Below are 23,856 nucleotides of genomic sequence, written 5' to 3'. Positions count from 1 at the left end.
GTGCAAAACACGCAAGTACAAAATACAAGAAATGCAGTATTTGCATGTTCATAACCGGAAGATAAATCAGTCATGATGGTAATATTCAAAGGTCAACTGAGGTGCTGATGTGATGGCTTGATGAATGAAATCAGTAGTTACAACTGGTAACCACAATTTAGAGAAATAGTCATTGCTCATTATTATCAAAGCAACCATCATTTCATTGATGGTTGCAAGTTTCATTTCACGTTTCCATGAAAAATAACACGACAAACTCATCTTCGTAGTAGTGTGATGAGTTCTACCACAGATGCACTTACAGTTCTCGAAACACTTCTCTTTCTCTGATTCATAAAGAGGCATTTCAAACAGAGCGGAAGGGTGTATCGGCTCGCAAAATATCTCCAGCCAAAGCTGTTAGAGAGCGCCATGTCAGAAGTCTGACTTCTCAGAAACGCTTACCTTATTACCAGAGAAACCGACAAACTCCAGCAGCTTGAGTGTCCGAGTAGGCAACATGGAAATCATCTGCAGGAAGCAAACAAGCAGTGGAAATGAAAAGGTCAGAAACATAATTACAGAGCATTTCATTGTTATTACAGATGCTGAACAAACTATGTTGGATTTCTTGCAGCTATCGCCATGTTAGGCTGGAGCAGCTCTTAATTTATGCAGATCTTCTGCTCTTCTGGTGCCTTTTTTGTTAACCAAGCATCACAAAATTAAGTCAATCAATGAGGCACAAGTGCAAACTATTACTTACTAGATTAAAAGCTCCCACTCCCAGTTTCACGCCACCCTCAAAATGCCCATGGTTGTCACCATGAGTGTATCCGGAGGACTGCAGGACTGTGTGAAGCTCTCTGAGGGGGTTAAGATATAAGCAAATTAAGGGGAATAAGCTGCGATGAAGTCCTGATGGAAGAATAAAAGGTCTTCCAGGAAACAGGGATGGAAACATGGATATCCTGGAGATACTCACTTGTAAGTCTGGTAGCTGTTCCTCACTTTGATTCCTCCTTTGATAAAACTGATCATGTTTTCATCCTGAGCACGAATGAGTTTAAAAACACAAAACAGAAAATGAGTGATGGTGGCAAACACATCAGTAGCACTGGCTGCTGTAAGCCTCCTGACCTGAAGGAAGGTGAGCGCTGCCCTCTGGAGGAGACACTCGGCGTAACAAACTTCAGCATGGAGCTCCTCTGAAGTGAAATCGATTGTACCAGTTATTGTCAATCAAACACGGGCTCCAGCATAATGACCAAACACACACATACACATGCAGAGGTACATGCAGAGGTACTACTTTAACATGGAGCAAACATTTAAACACTTACAAAGTCTAAACATTTTAATTATTTAGAATAATTTAATGATCATCTAATAACTTCAATCAATCAATCAATCAGTCTTTATTTATAAAGCACTTTTCATACAAAAAATGTAGCACAAAGTGCTTTAAATAGTTAAAAGCAGCCCACCCCACCCTCCAACTCACTCCCCACACTCTCATTGACATAAATGATGTGAATACACACATATTTCCCCCCCCCCACCCCACACCCCCACACACACACACACACGCACACTTAAAGAGTAAAATTGGGCTGGGTTCGCATGAGCCAAGTGAGGAAACACTATAACAGGGAGCCGTCTGCACCGAGAGCCGGTCACAGACCGCAGCCTCCAGGCCGGGCACACAGCAGGAGGGAGGCAAAGGAGCCCCCCAGCCAGGCTGAGAGGACCCCCAGAGCCCCAGCAGCCACGGTCGATCACAGCCCCGGTGCAGAGAGTGCCCTCCGAGGAAACACTGGAGATATGACACAATAGGCTATATACAGGGTAAAATGATAAAATAAATAAGAACAGGATACAATATAAATATAAATATAAATATAAATATAAATATAAATAGAGTAAGAAGATTAAAAAATGAATAAGAATAAAATCAATAAATATTAGGTAAAGCCTAAATTAATAATAGAATAACAGGATAGAATAAATAAGCATAAAATAAATAAACGTTAAATAAAAGCTAAATTAAAAAGGTGGGTCTTGAGCCTGTTCTTAAAAACATGTACGTTCTCTGCGGCCCTGAGCTCCTCCGGCAGGCTGTTCCACAGACGAGGACCATACCACTGAAACGCTGCCTCTCCGTGAGTATGTGTCCTGACTTTAGGGACAATCAAAAGGCCAGTACCAGAGGACCTCAGGGTCCGCGAGGGTTCGTATGGTAAAAGCAGATCTGAGAGATAAGAAGGCCCAAGACCATTAAGACATTTAAAAACCAATAAAAGAACTTTAAAATCGATCCTGAAACACACGGGGAGCCAGTGCAGCGATTCTAAAACCGGTGTAATGTGGGCCCGCCCTCTGGTCTTCGTCAGCACACGAGCTGCAGAGTTTTGCAAAAGTTGTAAAGTTGAAATATTCTTCTTAGGAAGACCAGAGAGCAGGGCATTACAGTAATCAATGCGACTGGTAATAAAAGCATGCATCAGCATCTCCGTGTTGGCCCGAGAGAGAATAGGGCGGACTCTGGCTATAATTTTTAGATGATAAAATCCAATTTTGGTTACATGTTTAACATGTGGGATAAAACCAAGCTCAGAGTCAAAAATAACACCCAGGTTTTTCACTTGTAGCGAAGGACATAGTGAAAATGCCTCTAATTTAGACAAGAGTTTCTCTCTCTGAGCCTCAGGACCGACAATTAAAACTTCAGTTTTGTCCTGGTTAAGTTGTAAAAAGTTTTCTGCCATCCAAGATCGTATATCTAAGATACAGTTAAAAAGGGCATCCATTGGTCTGGTGTCATCAGGAGACACGGAGATGTACAGCTGCGTGTCATCAGCGTAACTGTGGAAGTTCACTCCATGCCTCCTGATGACACCGCCGAGAGGGAGCATATACAAATTAAAAAGTACAGGGCCTAGAACCGACCCTTGAGGCACACCACATGTCATTTTATGGATCTTAGAGGAGCATGTATCCATACTCACCATAAAAGTTCTGTCTGAGAGACAGGAAGTGAACCAGTTGTGTACAGCACCAGAGAGGCCCACCATGTGTTTCAGTCTGTTTAAAAGAATAGCGTGGTCTACTGTATCAAAGGCTGCGCTTAGATCCAGTAGCACCAGGACTGAGAGCTTTTGGGCGTCCCAGTTACATCTAAGATCATTTAAAACCTTTAGGAGAGCCGTCTCTGTGCTGTGGTTCACCCTAAATCCAGACTGGAATATCTCCAGGATCTGTCTATCATTTAGAAAATCATTAATCTGAGTAAAAACAAGTTTTTCTAAGATTTTACTTAAAAATGGTGAGTTGGATACAGGTCTGTAGTTATTAAAATCATTACAATCCAAATTGCTCTTCTTCAGAAGGGGCCTCACCACCGCCGTTTTAAAGGCAGCAGGGAAGACACCCAACTGAAGAGAGCAATTCATCATGTATAAAAGCTCAGCCTCAAAAAATCCATAAAGTGTTTTAAAGAGTGAAGAAGGGATTGGATCTAAAAGACATGTGGTGGGTCTCACTGTGGAGAAAACCTTCTGAAAGTTCTCAGCATTAACCAGGACAAAGCTGTCCAGTGTCTCCTCAGGTACAATCGAGCCCTCAGATATGTTTACAAACATATGGCGATTAGATAAAATATCAGATCTGATGGCGCTGACGTTTCCCCTGAAGTGGTCTGCAAACTGCTCACAGAGCGAGTCTGTGGGCTTCTTTGGGAGCTGTTAAAATCAGGGTTAAATAAATGATCTATGGTGGAAAAGAGGACCTTGGGATTATTTTTGTTATTACTGATTATTTTGGTGAAGTATGAATTTCTTGAGTTCCTTAATGTATTATTGTACATTTTAAGTTGCTCGGAAAATATTTGATGGTTGATAGTATTTTTATTTTTCCTCCATCTCCTTTCTGCTGCCCTGCAGTTTCTTTTGAGTGTTTTGACTTCTTCGTTTCTCCAGGGTGATGCATGTTTTACGTTAATCTTTTTGGTGGTGAGTGGAGCAACGGAGTCAAGGCTTTTCTTCAGTTTGCTGTTGAAATGTTTAAAAATCAAATCGCAGGGTGCAGGTAAAATCACAGGGGGGCATTCGTCTAAAACCCTGGTAAAATTTGCAGCCACTTCAGAGGTTAGATAATTTATGCTAAAGTTATTAAAACCTCAACTATTAAACTGGACTAAAAGAAATACAAGCAGGTTCCTCTTTTTAGGGAAAACTCGAGCATATTCTCAGACTAACATCTGTTTCCTTGGTTTGTTTTTAGGAATAACACACAGACTCATTTGTATGCATGACTGTACCGACCTTCTGTGAAGTTTTTTGAAAAGGAAGACTTCTTGCGTTGCCTGATGGAGAAACACAAAACGACATCACCCAATTTTCTAATCAGTTTAAAACACACACACACACACACACACACACACACAATCCTACCTTATGTCGCAATGCCCTGCATTTCCCCTCCTATCATGTTTCCTTTCAGATACGTGACTCAGCCTTATTCATCTAAACACAGGATGCTGAGACGCTGCACGATGAGGTTGCTAAAAGAAAAAGGGCTGAGTGTGCGGTAAGTTTCCTATGAGCAGTCAGAGTGTTTACACAGAGAAACTGCAGCTCTGACGTCAGATTGGCCGAAATAAACGTGTGTTTATAAGATGACTAATCATATGTGGTGCCCTAAGAAAAGCCTCTGCGATGGATTCTCACAGAGGCTTCAGTAATATTGTTTTTACTGAGCTGGAAGAGTCTCAGGATGTTACTACCGAAACTAGAGCTCATTAAGCTGTTCAATTTTGGGTTGAGACAAAATAAACTTCCGCAGCTGACTTGGCTAAAGAGGAACTAACAAAAAAAGAGACCCTGTCATTGTTAGTCAGCTGGTTATTATTTTATCAGCTAACTGACAAAGTCTCACCTCTGGCAGATAGCCTGTGCCTCCTTCATGGTGTTCCCTGCAACTAGGATGTGTTGAGGATCGAAGGTCATCATGGCCTGCATTTCTAGAATGGTGGCGTAGGTCAGAGCGTGGTACATGCTGTCTTTGTTTCTGTAAAACAAGCAAACAGAACATTTCTGTTGTGATGCACAGGACGAAAAATATTAAATATTGCATTGTTTTACAATCTTTTACAGAACAACACATTAACATTTAGTTGCTTTAGATTTAGAGTAATAAAACTCGACATCCTGGTTACATAAAGATTAAATCAAAAATATTTCTCATTCTGCAAAATCTTTTTTTAAATGATTGAAGACATAAAATATTAATAAGCAGTCATCTGACAGAACAACAGTGTGGCCACTAAATGACGAATACCTGCTGACAAGAGACGGGAGATACTGAACAGTGTCTGTTGGCTTTCACGGTGACAAGGACACCGAAGTACTTGGAGCGTGTACCACGTGCACTTTCCCCACATAAATACCGAAATACTTGTTCAACTTGTTAATAAAGCTTCCTGGTCCTGATCTAAACAGTTAAGCAGCTACTAATTAATCAAAATAAGTTAAAGATATACAACATATGTTTGTGCTATTAATAAGGAGTCCCACTGAAGTTATAGCGGACGGTTTAAACAGCCGTATGTATCCTGGGATTAACACATTTTCAAGCATGTCTGTTTGTTGGATCATATATTAAGTGACATTAAGTCAGAGGTGTGCAGGCAGGAATGCTGTCAGTCCGCATGGCCAACATTTCGCTGCTCTTCATCGCCAGATTAACTCATGTGACCAGCCTCTGGGATGTTACTCTGACCTCAGACCAGCTCACAATAAACAGATTTTTCACCCCATGAAAACTAGGCCAGCAAACATTAATCATGCTCTACTTCATGTTTCCTAATACAGCTATATCTATATATGTGCACACAAACTGGAAATAAAAGGCAAACGGAGATAAATGTGACATCATCCATGTGACTTTTTGCCTGTCATGAAAGAAAACTGCAGAATTAAGTAGAGACGTTTGTAAATTAACTAACTACAAACCTTCAACTGTTTGCTTAAATGAATCCAATCAGCTTTAACTCAGTAAACAAACACCAAACAAGCTCAGTAGCAACCTGGAAACAGAGAAGGCGCAGACTGAGAAGCAGGGAGATTTGCCTGGGTTACATTTCCATGGCGTCAGGCTCGTTTATGTGAGACAGCAAGTGAAACTCAGGCTGGGAAACCTTTTAAGATGGAGTGTGATTTAAATTTAGTCACATGGCAGCAAAATATCTGTCAGATCTCAGTGATGAAAAGGTCGTAGCACCTCTGATGGCAGTAAAGCTGGGTCTCCAACATATTTTCACCACGTAGTTCCATAATGAAAGGGAGGAGCTGCTTTGAGATTCGCACAAACACGTGTGCACTGACACACACTTTGCATTCAGTTGAAGACGATGGAAGCAGCAATGGTAGTTCTGATGAAATCCAAACATTTTCAGTGATTTCTGTGGAAATTTGTCACAGAAGCTTGTAGCTGATTCCTAAAATAACTCCTTGTCTGAATTAACCCTGATAATTTAACCCAAAGAAGACAACAGTACAGGCTACAGAGAAACAACAGCGCAGGTGTATCGAACACCATCCATGCAAACATCTGCCTCTCAAAATGAAAAAACACTTGACTGGTTACCGTGTGGAGCCATTACTCACGTTTCTATATTTTGCAAGGAAAATAGAAAAATATTTCTGTTCTTTTCAAGGACACACCACAGGCCACCTGAGCTATTCATTTCCATATATGGAAATACAGTATATAGGACAAAAACAGAGCTTGAGCAATTCTAATGAGTTTGAAAGTCAATATTTGGTACGACCTACATCCTTCACCACATGCTGAACTCTCTTAGGTAGCTGTAATTTCTGAAAGTAATATTCGGGAATAGTTCTTCAGCTCTTCTTTGAATGTTGGCTGTTTTTGTGTTGTTCTCTGTCAAGATGATCCCAGACTGCTTCAGTGATGTTGAAGTCCGGGCTCTGAGGAGTGTGGTTGGGCGACCGGACGAATATATCGACGATAGGCTGAGCCCATTGTCGATGGTCAAGGGCGATTTATTTATTTATTTGCCCATGAGTACGTTTGCTAATAATGATGGAGCTAATAGAAGCAGCCAACATTAAAAAAATAATAATAATAGCGCTGTTTTAACAGCACCCTCTTTCATCTGCAAGCAAATGCCCCCTCCTCAGAGATCACCCAAATGCTTGTTGATGCAGCTGCAGAAGCTGGTGATAGCCTAGCATACTCAGCCGGATGGTGGACACGTGCATGCTCATGCAAGTCAGTGGTGTTTAAGTACTTTGCTCGCACTACACGTCTGCACAAGTGTTTACATCAGGTTTACCTGTTTCATCTGGTTTAAAGCCAAAGAAATCCAAAATTGGGGACTTTATATTTTTTTAGTGCTGTCAGCGTTAACGCGCCGTCATCACGACTAATGCGACTAATAATAAACCCATCTGGAGCGCAGACGGAGTCAAAATCCCTGAAATGTGTGTGTCAACGCATTTCGGGTAGTTTGTCCAAAGTTTGTTCATTCTGTGCTCCAGGAGGGCATCAAAAATCGCGTTAATCGTGACGACCGCGTTAACGCCGCGTTAACGGTGACAGCCCTAATTTTGGGGGGAAATTAGTTCGTCCGTGCTTGGACTTCTTCTGTATTGTAAACGTGCTAATCAGTCCGTGCATGATTACATTGCTCCGCCCATCAAAAAGCCTGCGCATGCGTGAAAATATCGCCCATCGTCGATTATTGGACTGACTATTGCCGGTTGGAAAATTTTTGCATATCGCCCAACCCTCCTGGGGAGGCCAATCCATGACTGTGTTTTCCTATCCAGGTATGCTCCTTCTGCACTTGTAGAGTGTTTGGGATCCCTGTCATGCTGAACAATGAAGCAGTTGTCAATCAGATGCTTTCTAGATGGTGGCTCAAAATCCCATGGCAGTTTTCTGTGTTGGTGATTCTCTCAGTGGTGAGATACCCAACATGAGTGGCTGAAATGTTGCCCCAAACCATGAAAGAGCCTCCACCAAGTTTTACAGGTAGGTGTAGACACTCAGTACTGTCCCTCTCTCCTGATCTCCTCTGTACATATTGAACCAAACCAAAAACTTCACACTTTGATTCATCGATCTGTATGACCTGTTGCCATTAATTTTCACTCCAGTTTTTAAAAAAAGATTTTCTCCTTGTTTCCTTCCTCAAGGTTGGCTTCTTGAAGGCCATCAGTCCACTGAGAACATTTGTATTGATGCTGAAGGGCCAGATGGATCTGAAAGTCATGTCCTTTTTCATCTGCAGTACATAGTGTTTATGCCTTTATGCCACTTCTTTTATCATCCTCCACTTGTCCACTTTCCTCAAATTTTAGCTAATAGCCATTTGGTAATCCCCCTTTTGTTCCAAAAATATTATTTCCTGCCTGTCAAACTGTGTTACCTTTGGCATTTTTAATAGATTCAACTAAAGAAATGGGAATAAATTATGTATTTTTTATGACAAGCTTCTAGCAACAAAGTGCCTGAAGATATAATTCAAAGTTAGTTCTTTGCTAAGTTGTCTGACATGTGTAGACACAACACTGGTTCATCGGTTGACTTGAATGATTCATAGGTCTGAAACAAAAAAGAAAACATTTCTCTGAAGGTGCCCCGGTATAAGGATTGGACTGAAAAGGAGTGAAAACGCTGCCAAGTCCTTCGTAATACCCCGAGAACTATTGCTCAAGACCACAAAATGAAAAGAAAGGCTGGCTCATTGGAAACGAATGCAAAGAAATGAGGCTTGACTCAAGGATTCTGACTTCTAATCATAAACTACAAAACATGAGGACCTGTGACCTGAATCCCAGCTAAACCACAACACAGCATCTAAAATTAAAGGAATAAACAAATCAGTGATCCAGTAAGATTTTCAGGACAATCGGACGCTTGAATATCTCCACAGACCTGTAATAAGTTAACCAGCTACACGATGTACTTCCTGTGAGAACCTCCGTTCGGTTTCTGCTACTCCTCAGCTGCTATGGTTCGTTTGGCTTGGTGTCTAGCCTCTTCCTCTTCTGCTTCATCTCGCCCTCCAGCTGTCAGTCCACTTATGGTTTTATGTTTTTATCTGGATCCACTGCTTTTATACCAGTTTATTTATCACTGCTTTCATTGACTGTTCCACTGCCTCCTGATATGACGCACATTTTCAGTAATTTGACATGTAGTTTGTGGTTTTTCTATCACCTTTAATGGCCATTGTATTTCTCGTAAAGTAAATCAAGTTTCCAGTTTTACAACGGCTTTCAGTTAATGAGTGAAGCATAAATCTACTGTCTCCTGTGCTGAGCTGTCCACCTGCACAAACAGTGCTTAAACAGAGTATTGGTCCATGCTTGCTAACAGCGCACTAATTCCATGTGTCCGTAATAACCGACCCCGTCATAAATAACTGCGGCGGAGGACTTTAACGCACGAGTCTCGCTCAAGACCAAAGTTATCCAAAAGATTCAGGGTGATTGGCGATATGGTGACCGTGACTGTAAGGCACTGACTAAAGTCTCTACAAACACAATATTGTTCCACAGTCAGATTTCCAATTAATATGCACTTTGTATAAACGAGGTCTTGCTCCCAATGCATCCTGGGACGACCTCCAACTACCTGCGACCATAAACACGAACGTAGGGGTAAATGTAGCAGACACAAGATTGACTAAATAGAAACTGTGTCCACATATGTGTGTGTCCTTGCCCCACATGGCCGCGTCAGACTACAGCTGACAGGTGGAGGAAAACAAAGCAAATCCTGCCTGCAAGAAAAGGTGTGAGATCTAAAAGTCTGAAACTTAATGCTAACGTGTCTGATCAGCAGTTCAAGGCCGAGCAAGTGGAAGAACACAAAAGCTGCGGGATGCAAAGATTCACAGGCTCTACAACACATGATAACTCCAGAAAACATCCCCGCTGATGTGTCCAGGTGCATTAAAATGATATACAGCATGCTGAAAGCCCAACAGCTGTCATTTCCTCTCATAAAAGCTTTTTCTGAGGAGAAAATGAGGTTGTGGGTGTTATTGGGTTGTGTACAAAGCAAACAAAATATTAAAAAATCAGTTTAATTGCAGTTCTGCATGTAAATGGAATAGAGCCGGCTGCACAGGGAGAAACCTGTGAGGCAGAAATCAGGACACCAACAGGAGTGTGAGGTTTTAGATTTATCCACATCGTCAGCACGGTTAGAATATTTCCCAAATCCAAGTTTAAATAACAAACACCAGGAAAGACGGATCAAAAAATAATAATGTAAAAAACAAAGAGTGTGAGTTCATTCACTCTTAATGTCGTCACACACATGTCTCTCAGCAACAACACCACACACCGGTTTACTGTTTCAAAACTACAAACACAGTCAGGGCTAAAAGGAAGCTATTGTTTGATGCTGGGCAGCACTGGAAAGAAGAAACTGGGCTGAGGAGCGGCCCACAGTCCCAGAGGACGGATCAAAGCAGCGGCACGATAAAGGTGCTGATAACACGCAGTGGACACCGAGTAACACGATGACTCGGTGTTGGAGTACAAACCTGGAGGTGGCGTTTCTACGTGCAGCGTTATGTTAATGTAACTTAAAGCAGCACACGGTTCACATAACCTGTTCATGTAAACACAGCGGAAACTGCAATTACAGTTTATTGGCTTTAATGTATCTTGTCTATTAAGACTTTGACACCTTATTTCTTATATCTATTATAGTTTTAATTCTCTATTTTATCTTATTTAACTTTAGATTCAATTTACTTGCCCACTGTGGGTCCCTGCAATGCGGTGTTTGTCCTGTACTTAACAAAGAACCGACAAGAAGCTTGACTTTAACTGCACTGCAGTACGATGGTTCCAGCTGTCACTGATTCAGGACTCAAAAACATCATCTTACAGACTTTATTTTCCAAGCATGTTATGGGCCCGACAGAGCCTGCTGTGATTTGTCCCAGTTGCTGTGTCATGTTGTCTCTCCAGCTTCAGGTGCCGCACTTTTGTACAGCCAACTCTTCTCAGCAACTGGGTCAGAGCACAGAGGACAGCTCCAGACTCAGGCAGCATTTCTGGTTTTATATGTTGTGGCTGCCGAATGTGGGACCTCTGTGGTGCTTTGGGTGATTTAGCCTTTTTAACTTATTATTTTTACCTGATCAACTTCAGAGTTTTAATATGTTTCTCTTTTGATGGTGATTGTGGTCTGTCCATCTCTTTTAGTTAAACTGTTCGAAGAAACCTTCGCTTTATTTGCCTCCTTGTCTCCTTTTTCAAACGCGACACTTTTTGTTGTTTCCCCACATAATTGGACCTTCATGGAAACATCACAACACATTAAAAAGCTCCTTCTAATTGTGCAGCCATCTTCAAAGGCTGAATAGTGAATTTATCTTCAATATCTAAGTGTCCTCTTAATTAGAGAAACTGTACTGATCCTGCCACTGGGAAGAATTTAAAGCAGTGAGTGCTCTGAAAGCTCAAAACAAATAAAGCACAGCTTCTTAATTCTTAAACTTTTATTGGACATTTAATTCAATCTAATTAATTTAGAGACGGCTTCAGATTTTAACATGAAAAACGTAACAGCAATCATGGCAGCATGTAAAAAAAAGTGATCATCATCAGAACATTTTCAGAAAACTGGGTGACAAAGCTAAAAGTTCCAGGTCCTGACACGTCCACAGTGAGAGACACAAACTACTAACAGAGACCTGCAACATTAGGGGACGACTGTCTAAAAGTCCTCCAAGTCACCAAAGATCCAAGAAAAACATTCAAGGAACTGCAGCAGGGTTAAAATAGAAGAGCAGTGAGGTGAAATCACCGCAGATCTAAAAAACGATTAGGAATCCTCTGAATGATCCCTTAACTCACATTTATGACCTTCATATCTTTTGATAAGTTCTTGGACGCTCATGAAAAAACATGGTCAAAGTTTCAAATAATGAGGCAAAAGCTCAGATTTTGGACTGCTGTCAGTCTGAACAGAAGCTCCGCCCACCTGCTGTTCAAACCCTCTGTTTGAGAGGGGGAGCCAATCAGCAGACAGTTGTCTTAAGGGAAGAGGAACTAAAACTAAACTTGTTTCAGACAGAGGCCCAATATCAGATAAATAAGAATTATTTTGAACCGTGAAAGTTACTGAGAACACTCGAAAGGTCAAAGGCCGGCGAGAACAGCACCCGTAGCAGGTCGTTACGCAGGTGGTGCTCCTACCTGCATCTGAGCCGCGCCTGCGCCTCCTCAAAGTCGTTTCTGAGGAACAGATCCAGGGCGGCCATACAGTCCTCGAGAGCCAGCGTCAGGTCTGACCGCGAGCAGCTGCAGAAACAAAACAAACAGCAAATCTGGATGAAAACATGCTGAAAATACATCATCGTCCAAACACAAGGACGTAGCTGTGATCAAAGTGTACACAAAACAAGCCTGTGTCATATAAGGCAACCCTAAAAAGTGTTTGTGTCTTTGACTGGCCCCAAGAATAAAAACACAATCTAAAAAACATTTTGTCCTGAATCGTAACATATTCATAAGTTATTAAATTCTCTGCACTCGAGACAGAAACCAGAAAATGAACACAGAGCGAGCCAGACGAGCAAACCGGCTGGAGGGAGCGCTTGTGGCGGGGCGTGGCCTGCGGTGCCGTGCAGAGGAGGCGGACGCACCTGCACGGCACCGCAGGCCACGCCCCGCCACAGTGGTGTTTGCTGTTACTGATTCTGCTATTTGAAATTACAGACATAATCATACATTTAGACAAGGACAAGCTCCGGGAGCAGTTTCTGAATCTTTTATTAAAGATAAAGAACAGATGCGCTTCGTGGCTTAAAAAAGATCACGTCACCTTGTATTCGTCACGTGACGGGCGTGTGTACGACTTGGAGTCGTCCATCTTTGATTTGACCCGCTGTAGCCATGAAACTTTAAACGTATGTTTCACTTGTTAAACTCGGGGAGAAAACAGCAGCCAGAATGTGAAAAACTCGTTAATGACGGGCAGATTAAACAGAGAGAAGCTAAGCTGATGGAAATTCTAAAAAACATTAAGCTGATTCGTTAACTTTGCTTGGATTGTTGCTTGTTTGCTGTGTAATTACTTTTTATTACATTTACTGGATTTTGGACTAAATGACGTCAATCCCTGCCATGAAATATACACAACTTTTTATTTTTTTTTACATTAAGTATTAGTTAATTAGCTTAATGTAATACTTTCGAAGGGTTTTCAGGAGAAAAGCATCTTCTGTCTAAAAAACAAATTATGACAGAACTTGTGGAACGATGCTCTCAGGTTCGACCAAAATGCAGATGTTTCACCAAAACGCACAGCACCGCCTTTGGCAAAAAGCACCCACAGCACATGGGTGAAGGGGAGAGGATTGGGGCTTGTTTTGCAGCCACGGGACCCTGGCACCTTGAGTAAAATCTAAAAACGCTTGAATAAAAAATTATTCAAGAGTCAAATGTGAAGTCAACTGTCTGAGAGCTAAAGCTTGGTCAAAACAGAGTCATTCACAGACAGAGATCCCAAGCAGAGCAGCAAATCTGCAACAGAATAACTGGGGGGAAAAATCAAGGTGCTGCACTGGGCCAAAGTCCAGACCTCTCCCTCATTAAAATGCTGTGGTGGGAGTTTAGGAGAGCTGGGTAAAAATGAATGCATGAGAGAGGCTAATACATTTAGACAGGAAATGATGCTATAAGCATTTCTACAAGTTGGGGTGTTCTTAGATAAATGAATAAATCACAACCTGGTCTGAACAAGATTTTTTTTATTATATCCTGATACGTACAAACTTCAAATTCAAAGAGGGTGTACTCCATTTTTACGAAGCTAGAAGCCACTATTGCGTGAAATGACCTCACTGTCTACTCTCTCCCGTATTTTGTGCTTTGTCTTGATTGTGGTTTCTTGTGTCTTTCTGTGGTCTTGATTTCCCCCCTCGGCCCCTTCCAGTCTGGACAGATGGCTGCCCTCCCAGAAGGTTTTTTATGTAGAAAAAGGCGAGTTTCTTTCTTGGATCACTGGCTTTTTCTCTAAAACACCGTTAGCTCTTTACCTTACAACATAACGTCCCTGAGGGCAACTATCATTCCCATTTAAGTGCAGGAACACACTCTGTCAGTATTACCCGCTCAGCCCATGTCAGCATTAGACAGCTGCAGAGGAATAAAAGAGTCCAACTGAGCACTGAGGAAACGCAGCTACAGCTAACGTGTCTGACACATTCCTGTCCATTAGAAACACAAAGAAGCCATAAACTCACTTCATACATACACATACCACCAGCAGCATGATAGAAAGAAGCACACATACTGGTGCAGCTCTGCTAATGACATGCGGGTGACTGCTGTGTTCACCATATGACCGGCAGGCAGCAGTTTCCTGCTAACAGAAACCTCCTCTCACTGGTGCACATACTGGTCCGTCTCTGTGCAAAACTCAGGTGACTTTTAGAAATGCTCTTTGTTGTCAGCAACAATACACACACACACACACACACACACACACACTGACAAAATAATGCAACCGAAGCTATAAACAGCATTATATAAACATTAGCAATTAGCATACAATGATTAACTTATTTTACCATTGGCTATTTTCTAATTTAGTGTCCACAGATGATACTTTAATATGAAGATCAATAATAAAATCCAAGAGCAGCACATTGTGCGCACATTTATGTTGTTAATCCTGCAGAGTCACATGTCTTCCACCAGTGGCCACTGAGTGAATCCAACCAGTCCAACCAGAGCTGTTGGTACAGTCCATACCGGTTTTCTGTACGAGTAAAGGTGCAGCGACTACAGAGTATTCAACCCCGTAAGCCACAGAGTCAATATTCTCACCTGCAAAAATCCCCAGATGTAGGCAGGAACAGATGAAAACACTGAAATACAATAAACCTGCAGCTCACTAATCCAGAGTGAAAACTGGAAACTCAAATACTGACAGAGTGCTTGTGCATTAAAGAGAGAATAACACACATATTACACTGACACAGTGACGCTGACTGTACTTAACCTGATCTAAGAGTTATGAAGTGCAACATTAATTTTAGTCACAGTAATACCCTGTGACCTCTCGGTCAAAGTCCCACCTTTAAAATATAACCGGGGCCCAGTTCAGAGTTTAAATGACAGGCCTACAGAAGAATTAAGAAATGCTAATACTTACACCAAATGTATAGCTTTGCCAAACATTTATTGTAACCTTACCCTAAATCTTTACTCGAGGCATGTTTAGTTATTATTTTAGATTTTAGAAAGTTGCTTTATATTGTAAGGTAAAGACACTACAATACAAGACAGAAAACCCAACAATTAGACAGTATCCTATGAGCAAGCACTTGGTGACAGTAGGATGGAAAAACTCCTTTATGACAGGACCTTGTAGTACCATATCACCCTATTAGAGCGCTTCGCTCTCGCTCTGCAGGCCTACTTGTTGTTCCTAGAGTATTTAAAAGTAGAATGGGAGGCAGAGCCTTCAGTTTTCAGGCCCCTCTTCTGTGGAACCAGCTTCCAGTTTGGATTCAGGAGACAGACACTATCTCTACTTTTAAGATTAGGCTTCAAACTTTCCTTTTTGCTAAAGCATATAGTTAGGGCTGGACCAGGTGACCCTGAATCCTCCCTTAGTTATGCTGCAATAGACGTAGGCTGCCGGGGATTCCCATGATGCATTGAGTTTTTCCTTTCCAGTCACCTTTCTCACTCACTATGTGTTAACAGACCTCTCTGCACTGAATCATATCTGTTATTAACCTCTGTCTCTCTTCCACAGCATGTCTTTTATCCTGTCTTCCTTCTCTCACCCCAACCGGTCGCAGCAGTTGGCCCCGCCCCTCCCTGAGCCTGGTTCTGCTGGAGGTTTCTTCCTGTTAAAAGGGAGTTTTTCCTTCCCACTGTCGCCAAAGTGCTGCTCATAGGGGGTCATATGATTGTTGGGTTTTCCTCTGTATCTATGAAGCGCCTTGAGGCGACTTTTGTTGTGATTTGGCGCTATATAAATAAAATTGAATTGAATTGAATTGAAAAAACTCCAGCACTTCCAGGTTGAGGGAGGGGGGGGGGGGGGCCATCTGCCACGACCGGTCAGGAGGGTGAGGGGTAAGGGAGGAGAAAAGGGAGAGCATAGGGAGACGGGACAAAATACTGACTATAGAAAATTTAATAGCATCCAGAAATGGAAAGATACAAGCATCACGGGATGCAGCCTGAGCCGACTGCAGCATAACTACAGGGATGGTTCAGAGTCACCTGATCCAGCCCCAACTATAAGCCTTAGTAACAAAGAAAGTTTTAAACTTAAATTAGTGGAGTCAAATTACCTGTTAGACTCAGGCCACAATGATACTGAGGTAGATAAGGAATCGTTAAAAACTGCAGTGTGTCAGCAGTATTAAACAGACGCCTTACGCAGCAGGTTTGTGTGCATGTTACATAAAAGAGGGCTGATTTTAATAATAAACCACATTTTTTGTGTTACTATCCAGTAACATCTGCTATTCAGATTTTTTAGATAAAGGCTGAAACCTGTGTCTGCAAAGCTGAGGACAGCAAAGCATCAGTGGATATATCATTTCCTTATAGGTGGAAACCGACTCAACTGGTACCGGCTGACTGGAAAACAAGATTTTGGCACCTTGAACGCAATCTGAGAAGAACAAAAATAAAGGAAATGGACTGTGTGAAGGAAAGAAAAGGCAGAAAGAGGAGAGTGTGCGAGGTTCAGGCTGTGCATACCACGCATCGTCCAAATAATTTAATTAGGTTCAAGTCAGCAAGTCTCAAATTCTGCATTGATTTCTCCAGAGAGCAAATTACACAATGATGATCATTATCAGGCAAAGGCGCGCACACGCGCGCACACACACACACACACACACACACACACACACACACACACACACACACACACACACACAGCCACTATTCATACACACTCACACACCACTGCATGTGCTGATGCAAACCAATAAGTGCACACATGCACCCACACAACCACGCACACACCCTTTCCTGGAGTGACAAAGCATTAGTTTTATCAACTGTGTGACACAGAGCTTTCAGCATATCAGACAGGCTGGTATAACATGTTCAAAGGCCTTGTTACGGGAAACAAAAGAAGCGAGCAGCTCCGACAATAAATCGAGCGAGTTTGTCCACATGCCTGAGAGACAGGAGTGGAAAACAAACGTCACATGAGAATGGAAACACGGCAGGAAAAGTCACATTCGCAGAGCATCTCACACTCTCACGACTGCATGAGAAACACACGTCATCCCAACATGAGCGCATCTTACCCGTTCGACAGAGTCTCTTCCTCCCCTGACATTTTCATCTGGCAAAGTGTGTGTGTGTGTGTCCGGAAGAGACGCAGAGAAAGCGACTAAAGTAAGAGAGAGAAAATAGCAGAAGTGGCTGTGAGCCCGGGGCCTTTCCAGCAGTGCAGTGCGATGCTGTGTGTCTCTTTCTGTAGCAGCAGAAACAGCAGAAGGTTAGGCAGAGAGAGAGCGTGAGAGAGAGAGGTAGGGATGAATGAATGAGAGAGAAAACGAGGGAGGAACGAGAGGTAGGACGCAACAGCAGCCCTTAATAAGACTGGGATGACTATCACACATGGAGAGAAAGCCTGGCCCACCTCGTCTGATCATCACCCTCATGCTCCACACTGCAGTCTCCGCTCTGATTGGTTAATGCAAAATCAGGAGCATGGCTGAAATGCCCACTTTCACAGTCAGGGGATTTTTCTGTGTAGTGAGGATACTTCCAAAAACTAAACCCTGGAGGAGCAATGTGCTAAAAGCAGAAGTGTTCATAGTCACGACGCCATTTTTCATCATAAAAAGACACAAACGCTTTCCGCCACTGTAGGTGGGAAAGAAATGTGGCTTTCTGAGGCGCAGCTGGTCAGGGCTGCTGCAGAGGCTGCTCACTGCAGCGGGCAGACGGTCCAGGAATAGACGTCGATGCAGCGCAGCGGCTCCAAAATGTAGACGCACGAGAAATAATGTGAAATCGTGAATGGAGAACGGGGGCAGTGCCAGGACTTGAGCTGTATATCACTGCGAACAGCCCATTGCCAGTCATCCATTAGATGTGAGTGAGTGTGAATGGGTGAGAGAGCGACATAAACACATGTCGGCTGTAGTGTCTCGACCCGCATCTTTAATAAGCAGTTAAAACTACTAAACAAGCAGCAGTAATCAGAGCTGTCAGGCTTTTTGTTTTACATTAAAGTCGAGGAGTTTAATCCCAGTTAGCTGTGCGGATTTACTTTTTTGTCTTAAATACTGAAACTACAAACAAGTCTGTGTCATAACATGATACCTCAGCACTGCATACTCTCTTTGGACCACTTTTGTTAAGCACCGCCTCCTTTTTCTTTCATCCCACTGGCTATGAAGCCGTGCTCAGATAATGCATTCACCAGTCAGCCACCGTGACCTTTGTGTAGTGTTTCCTGCATAATCGTGGGTGTTGTTCCCAGAGGAATCATGGGTAAACGGTGGGTTCGCCGTGACCACGCTTGAGCAAATATACTTGATGAGTTTCCACCTGTGGCGCTGCACGCGAAGCCGAGGCTGACAGTCTTTGTTTCATGCATGACCCCAGTGTGTGCTCGGGTGTGTGGCATGCCAGATACTGTCAGTTTTTAATCTGCAACAGTGTGTTTGCTCTGAAACACCAAGATGCTAAATACATCATGTTTACTGTCACATTAGAAATGATGCAAAAGCAGCAAAATCTCACATCTGACCAGCTAAACCAAGGAGCAGCACTTCTACACTCAAGCTTTATTAAAGTAAATGTATTTTTAGTGAAACAGTTTTATTAGACAGCTAAGCGTTCATGCCACACGATCATATAACATATGCTAATTTGCTGTTTTTGCTTCCCTTCAAAGGTCTTACGGCGCAATCACAGCATGTTTATGAAGCCACGTCTTTGCCCACTAATGAACCTTTAGAAGTTAAACCACCACTCAGCCTGCATTGTTATATAGAAATTGCTTCCGTCCCAGAGGTGGAATGTAAAATACCCATAGCACCTATGTTTGCGTACATGATTATATTTTTATATTTAAATACTTTTTTTCCTGGTGCCAGGTTTTTAATGAGATTACTATGAGATGTAATAGAAATAGTCCTGATTCCTGGTTATTACTACAAACACATCTCTACTACTAACTGGTTTTGCCTCAAAGGCGTAACTGTTCCCACATATTTAGCCCAGTTTCTGGCCCGTTATTATCCAGTTACATATACTTCAGTGTGTTTAGTCATGCATAACCACTGGTAGCAGATAATGTATTAATTAGTTCAGTAATTAAGTGTTACTAACTTGCTATTGCCATGCTCATGTTTCCACTAAAATACCCCACTATTACCATGTTATTACCGAGTTTAATAGAAAGGGCCACCAGGTTAAATAAAGTATTCTTTATTCTCACTGATGATTTACTGAATTATTGCCATCAAATTACTGACAAAACAAATCCGATATAAAAATTCATCTGCATCAGTTTGTTCCTCAACGCTGGAGGAAAATACTGACCGTCAATGAGTCAGAATTACCTGTTTTCAGATACTATAACAGCCACACATATTATTCCTCTCTCCAAAGTTTAACTGTGAACTTTAAAGCAACCGAGCTCCACAGAGATCAAGAGACAGCATAAAGCTTACAGTCATGTGACCGCGCTAAGGGCTTCGTACATATTACTGTTTTTGCTCCCATGAAAGCACAATCGCGAGAACAAAGCTCTCTCAGTGTCCGACGCAGAAACAAGAGGGGAAAAAAAAATCTATCTTTATAGAGAGTAGTAAAAAGAAAAGCCTAATTGTTGCTTTCATCTCTCGTGTTTGCTGTGAGGACATCAGAGGGTCATGGGTTTAAATTGAAGATAATTAGATTCTCATTGCCCTCCTCATGGTGCAAAAACACTCCTGCTCACTGCACAACTTGCAAAAACACATTCGTTTACAAAGTTTTGGTTTTTCACTTTGATCAGCCAAACAGGTCATGACATATTTAGCAGGTAGTGGGTTCCTATTGGACACATCTATGCGCCTGTCACATGACTGAGGAGTCCAGGCTGTCGCACACGGATGTGAATTTCAGTTCACATCGATCTGCGATGTCTCCGGGGTTTTTGAGGACCTGGTTTGGCAAAATCGAAGATTTCAGAGCTCACAGACATGTGATATAAAACAAATTAGAAGCAAATCAAATGTTTAAAGCTTTTACATACAAACAAATGTTCATTTATCAGCACAACTTAACACGTCTTCAATTAAAAACAGCAGATGTTCGCTGAAATAAAACTCAAACTAGCTGCCAGTATTTTATAAATATCTAAAAGCGTCCTTTCACTTTATTACGTGCTTCTGATCTTATCAGACAGACACACATTTCTTCTCCAGGCTCTGAACGCTCATCATAGTTTGAATAAGCGATGCTTTCACGGTCACACTCAGGCATAACTAAAGTGCTGAGAGATGATGTTATTCTCAGGTTCCCTCTGTCTGAATTATTGATATCACAAGCAGGAGAAGCTGCCCGTGAACTCCTGACGACTTTGTTACCTCAACATGTGCATCTTTGTGTCTCGATGAAACCAAACATTTCTGTAATCTAAGCCTCGGTTTTCGTGTATGATCTGAGAGAGCTCACAGGCCAGTCTTACCCATTCGATGGATCTGTTGACTCCAGACCATCTTTGTCGTCCGGTATCTGTAACCTGAAACACGGGAACAGAATCGGGCTGTTTTAGAGAAAGGAGAGCAATCTCGAGGGATGAAAACCAGCTGAAAGACTAGCTGTTGTTTGAGGAACACGATCGTGAGAGAGAGAAATATGGACACCGATACATGAGGACACTCCCAGGCCACAATGACTCGCTGATTTCTACAGATATGAACTTGATGACTTTCAGGGAAACCTGTGTGAGACTGGGCTGATGTGGGAGCAAATATTTAAACTTGTTAAATTACATTTGTGAACTTAAAGAAACTTACTTGAAGTCTGTGATGATGGAGTCCAGCTCTGGACTGTTTACATCTGACAACCTGAGATGAGAAATGCAGATGAGTCTGAGCGTAACCGCCTGCCAGAGTTGAACTTATTGTTATGCTGTAATCAGAGCCACGATTAGCAGCGGCTTTATGTTTTCTTTGTTCCTCACAGTACGAAAACATGACGTGCGCAGTGTCACCGTACCGGCTCGGGGAGTCCGGGCTGTCAGGTACGTCTTGTGGATTCATTGCATCCCTGTGAACAGGTCAAAGGTCAGCTTGGGAAAAACCCCCCCACAAGACTGAATCTCATTAAGGTAAGAGGAGGATGTTAGCTGGGAACGTCTGAGGAAAGAAGGGCTGTAGCGAGAACGTGAAGTCTAACTTTTGAAATACTCGATACTATTCCAGCATATGACCGAGTATTTTCTTCTTGTCAGCGTCCCAGCACGTTTTTAAATATGCTGCGGGCATCAAATTCATAATGAGAATTGTTAAATAAAACTGACACCATCGATATTCAAACATATATAAAATATATGTAAATAATGTGGAACGCATTCTGATTTACCTACACTTTACATACAGCCTGAAGTAGGCTGCTAATCAATATAAACATCATACAATCAACAGATGTCCTGAAAAAAACTAAAGTTGTTTGTTTTGGAGTGAAATCGCTAAAATCGTCTGTTCTAGTTAGAACTTTATTTACACATGAATGTGTAACAAAACACAAGAGAGACCCAGCTAAGTGTTGGGCCCCTTCAGAACATCACAAACTACATGGATCATGATGATGGATCATATCAGTGGCTAAACACACGTAAGTGTTACATTATTAGACTTTTCTCCCTTTTTGAAACAAAACAAAGTATCAGATCCACTTCCCTCTTTGAGCCTCAAACAGCTGCAAAGTACCTGAAATGACCAGGTCAAAGGGAAAGGCAGCTTGAAACCTTGCAAGTATTATAATGGGACACTGGATAATAAACATTCAGTGCGAGTTATCTCTGGGAAAATAAGCCAAACATGGGGCAGTAACATAAAACTGGACTGTTTACATCAGCCTGTTAAATCTGACTTTCACTAACAGTAAAAAGCTCGCGTGGTCCTGACTGACACATCATGAGCGTCAGGTTGACTAACAGGATGCAGAACACAGACTGACACACGTATAATAATAAGAGAGAAGGAACAGACACCAAACATCTCAGGTTTCTTCCGCCTCTTCCTTTATTAACTACAGAGACTCAAACACACACCGGTGGTTTGCGTGGTTTATTAAAGGGTCCTGGAAATCTCGTGTTCACAGGCTCCAGTGTGTGCTAAACAACAATCTCAGCGCGATGACACGATAACCTCAGGCCAGCGCAGTCACATGACGCCTTAGGTTTAAAAAAAAAGTGCGATTAAATCCCAGCAGCCGGCCTGACTTCGGAGACAGACAAGCACGGACACGGCCAACCAAGACGCGCCGATCTCCGGGAGCTTTTTTCTTCCACTCACCTTTTGCTGTCATGTTTCTTCACGCTTCGCTTCCAGCTGTTCATGAAACTCATTCCACAGCGCGGGAGGACCAGCGGCGACCGGAGAGGTTTACACAGCGGCTCACACTCACGTCACACGGGAGCGAGTGGAAGGGAAAGCGGCTGCTGCGGCTGCTGCTGCGCGTCTTCCTCCTTCCTGACGTGGAAAGGTGCGCTGCTCATCAACGCAATAATGACTTTTATTTAAATGCACAGGAATGCAGCCGCTCGCCCCGCGGTCCTAAAGCCGTCCTTGTTAGAACGACGCTACAAACAAGGAAGTAAACACAGGCGATAATAATATTCATAAATATGATCTTAAATGCCCAAAATACTAAAAGATATATATTTTTACAAAAAAATATATTTAAGCAAATAATGTTTATTTTTTTTATTAAAATAATTTTGCTTAAAATGGATAAATGTTACATAGATTTTCTATAAAATTACAGAATTGCTTTGTATAATTTGTTTTAATTACCTAATTAATTTATTTTTATTTATTTGCCCAGCGTGTTTACAGAAATACTTGAAAGGTGACAAAAATGTAAACACGGGTTGTTTATGAGTACTAAAGGTGCTTATGATACTATAATTGTCTTTATAATATATTTACATCTAAATAAAAAAGAAATATCGTGACACTATAGTTAAATACTATAAACGAAATATATGCTCTTGTATTCAGAAATGAGGACATCAGAGGGACATCAGGTTGGGCAGTCTGGAGACTAAATCAATGAGGCTGAGATTATTTTTGGATGAGTAGAGGATGAATCGTGGATATATTGGAAAAGGAAGGTGATTATGGAACTGGCAAGTAGGAGGGAAAGAGGGAGATCCCAGAGAAGATTCGTGGATGTAGAAGGATGGCATGCAGAGGTGACAGAGGATGCTAGGGATAGGATGAGATGGAGACTGATGATCTGCTGTGGTCATCTCGAAAAGTAGCAGCCAAAAGCACGAGGCACTGAATCCATGTCACCTCCTTTGTTGTAAATCAAAGTGACAACAGGTGCACAGGAGGCAACAACAAGGCAACTTCCAAAAAGGGAATGGTGTTGCAGGTGGAGACCACAGACAATTACGCTCTCGTTATTCCTCCTGACTGACTTCTCTCCAGTTTTGAAGCTCCTCCTGGAGGTTTGCTGTGTCTCCGGGGATCTGGTGCGTCGTACGAGGAGAAACAGGAGGGGCACTATCACGTGTGGATGACAATATATTAAGAAGATGCTCTGGGAAAAAAAATGCACCAACTGCAAAACTACATATTTTTAATATTTATTCTGT

General features: G+C 42.1%; 1 protein-coding gene across 1 annotated transcript in view; it reads right to left on the bottom strand.

Annotated features, from left to right (window-relative positions):
- The window catches only part of ttc39a (tetratricopeptide repeat domain 39A), a 28,599-nt gene extending 6,000 nt beyond the window's left edge, over window positions 1-22,599 (bottom strand). The window contains exons 1-11 of the mRNA XM_085347141.1: window positions 22,547-22,599; window positions 21,246-21,296; window positions 21,044-21,094; window positions 20,713-20,766; window positions 12,231-12,335; window positions 4,915-5,046; window positions 4,302-4,342; window positions 1,120-1,187; window positions 965-1,029; window positions 746-845; window positions 445-510 (exon numbers count right to left, since the gene is read on the bottom strand). Coding sequence (XP_085203267.1) covers window positions 445-510; window positions 746-845; window positions 965-1,029; window positions 1,120-1,187; window positions 4,302-4,342; window positions 4,915-5,046; window positions 12,231-12,335; window positions 20,713-20,766; window positions 21,044-21,094; window positions 21,246-21,296; window positions 22,547-22,599 — 786 coding nt within the window. The remainder of the gene's footprint in view (window positions 1-444; window positions 511-745; window positions 846-964; window positions 1,030-1,119; window positions 1,188-4,301; window positions 4,343-4,914; window positions 5,047-12,230; window positions 12,336-20,712; window positions 20,767-21,043; window positions 21,095-21,245; window positions 21,297-22,546) is intronic.
- Between the last annotated feature and the right edge of the window lie 1,257 nt (window positions 22,600-23,856).

Source organism: Diplotaxodon limnothrissa, linkage group LG23 (genome assembly GCF_057381915.1).
Source record: "Diplotaxodon limnothrissa isolate DT_005_m linkage group LG23, D_limnothrissa_male_GT1.1, whole genome shotgun sequence".
Classification (NCBI taxonomy): Eukaryota; Metazoa; Chordata; class Actinopteri; order Cichliformes; family Cichlidae; genus Diplotaxodon; species Diplotaxodon limnothrissa.
This window is presented reverse-complemented; position numbering and strand designations above follow the sequence as displayed.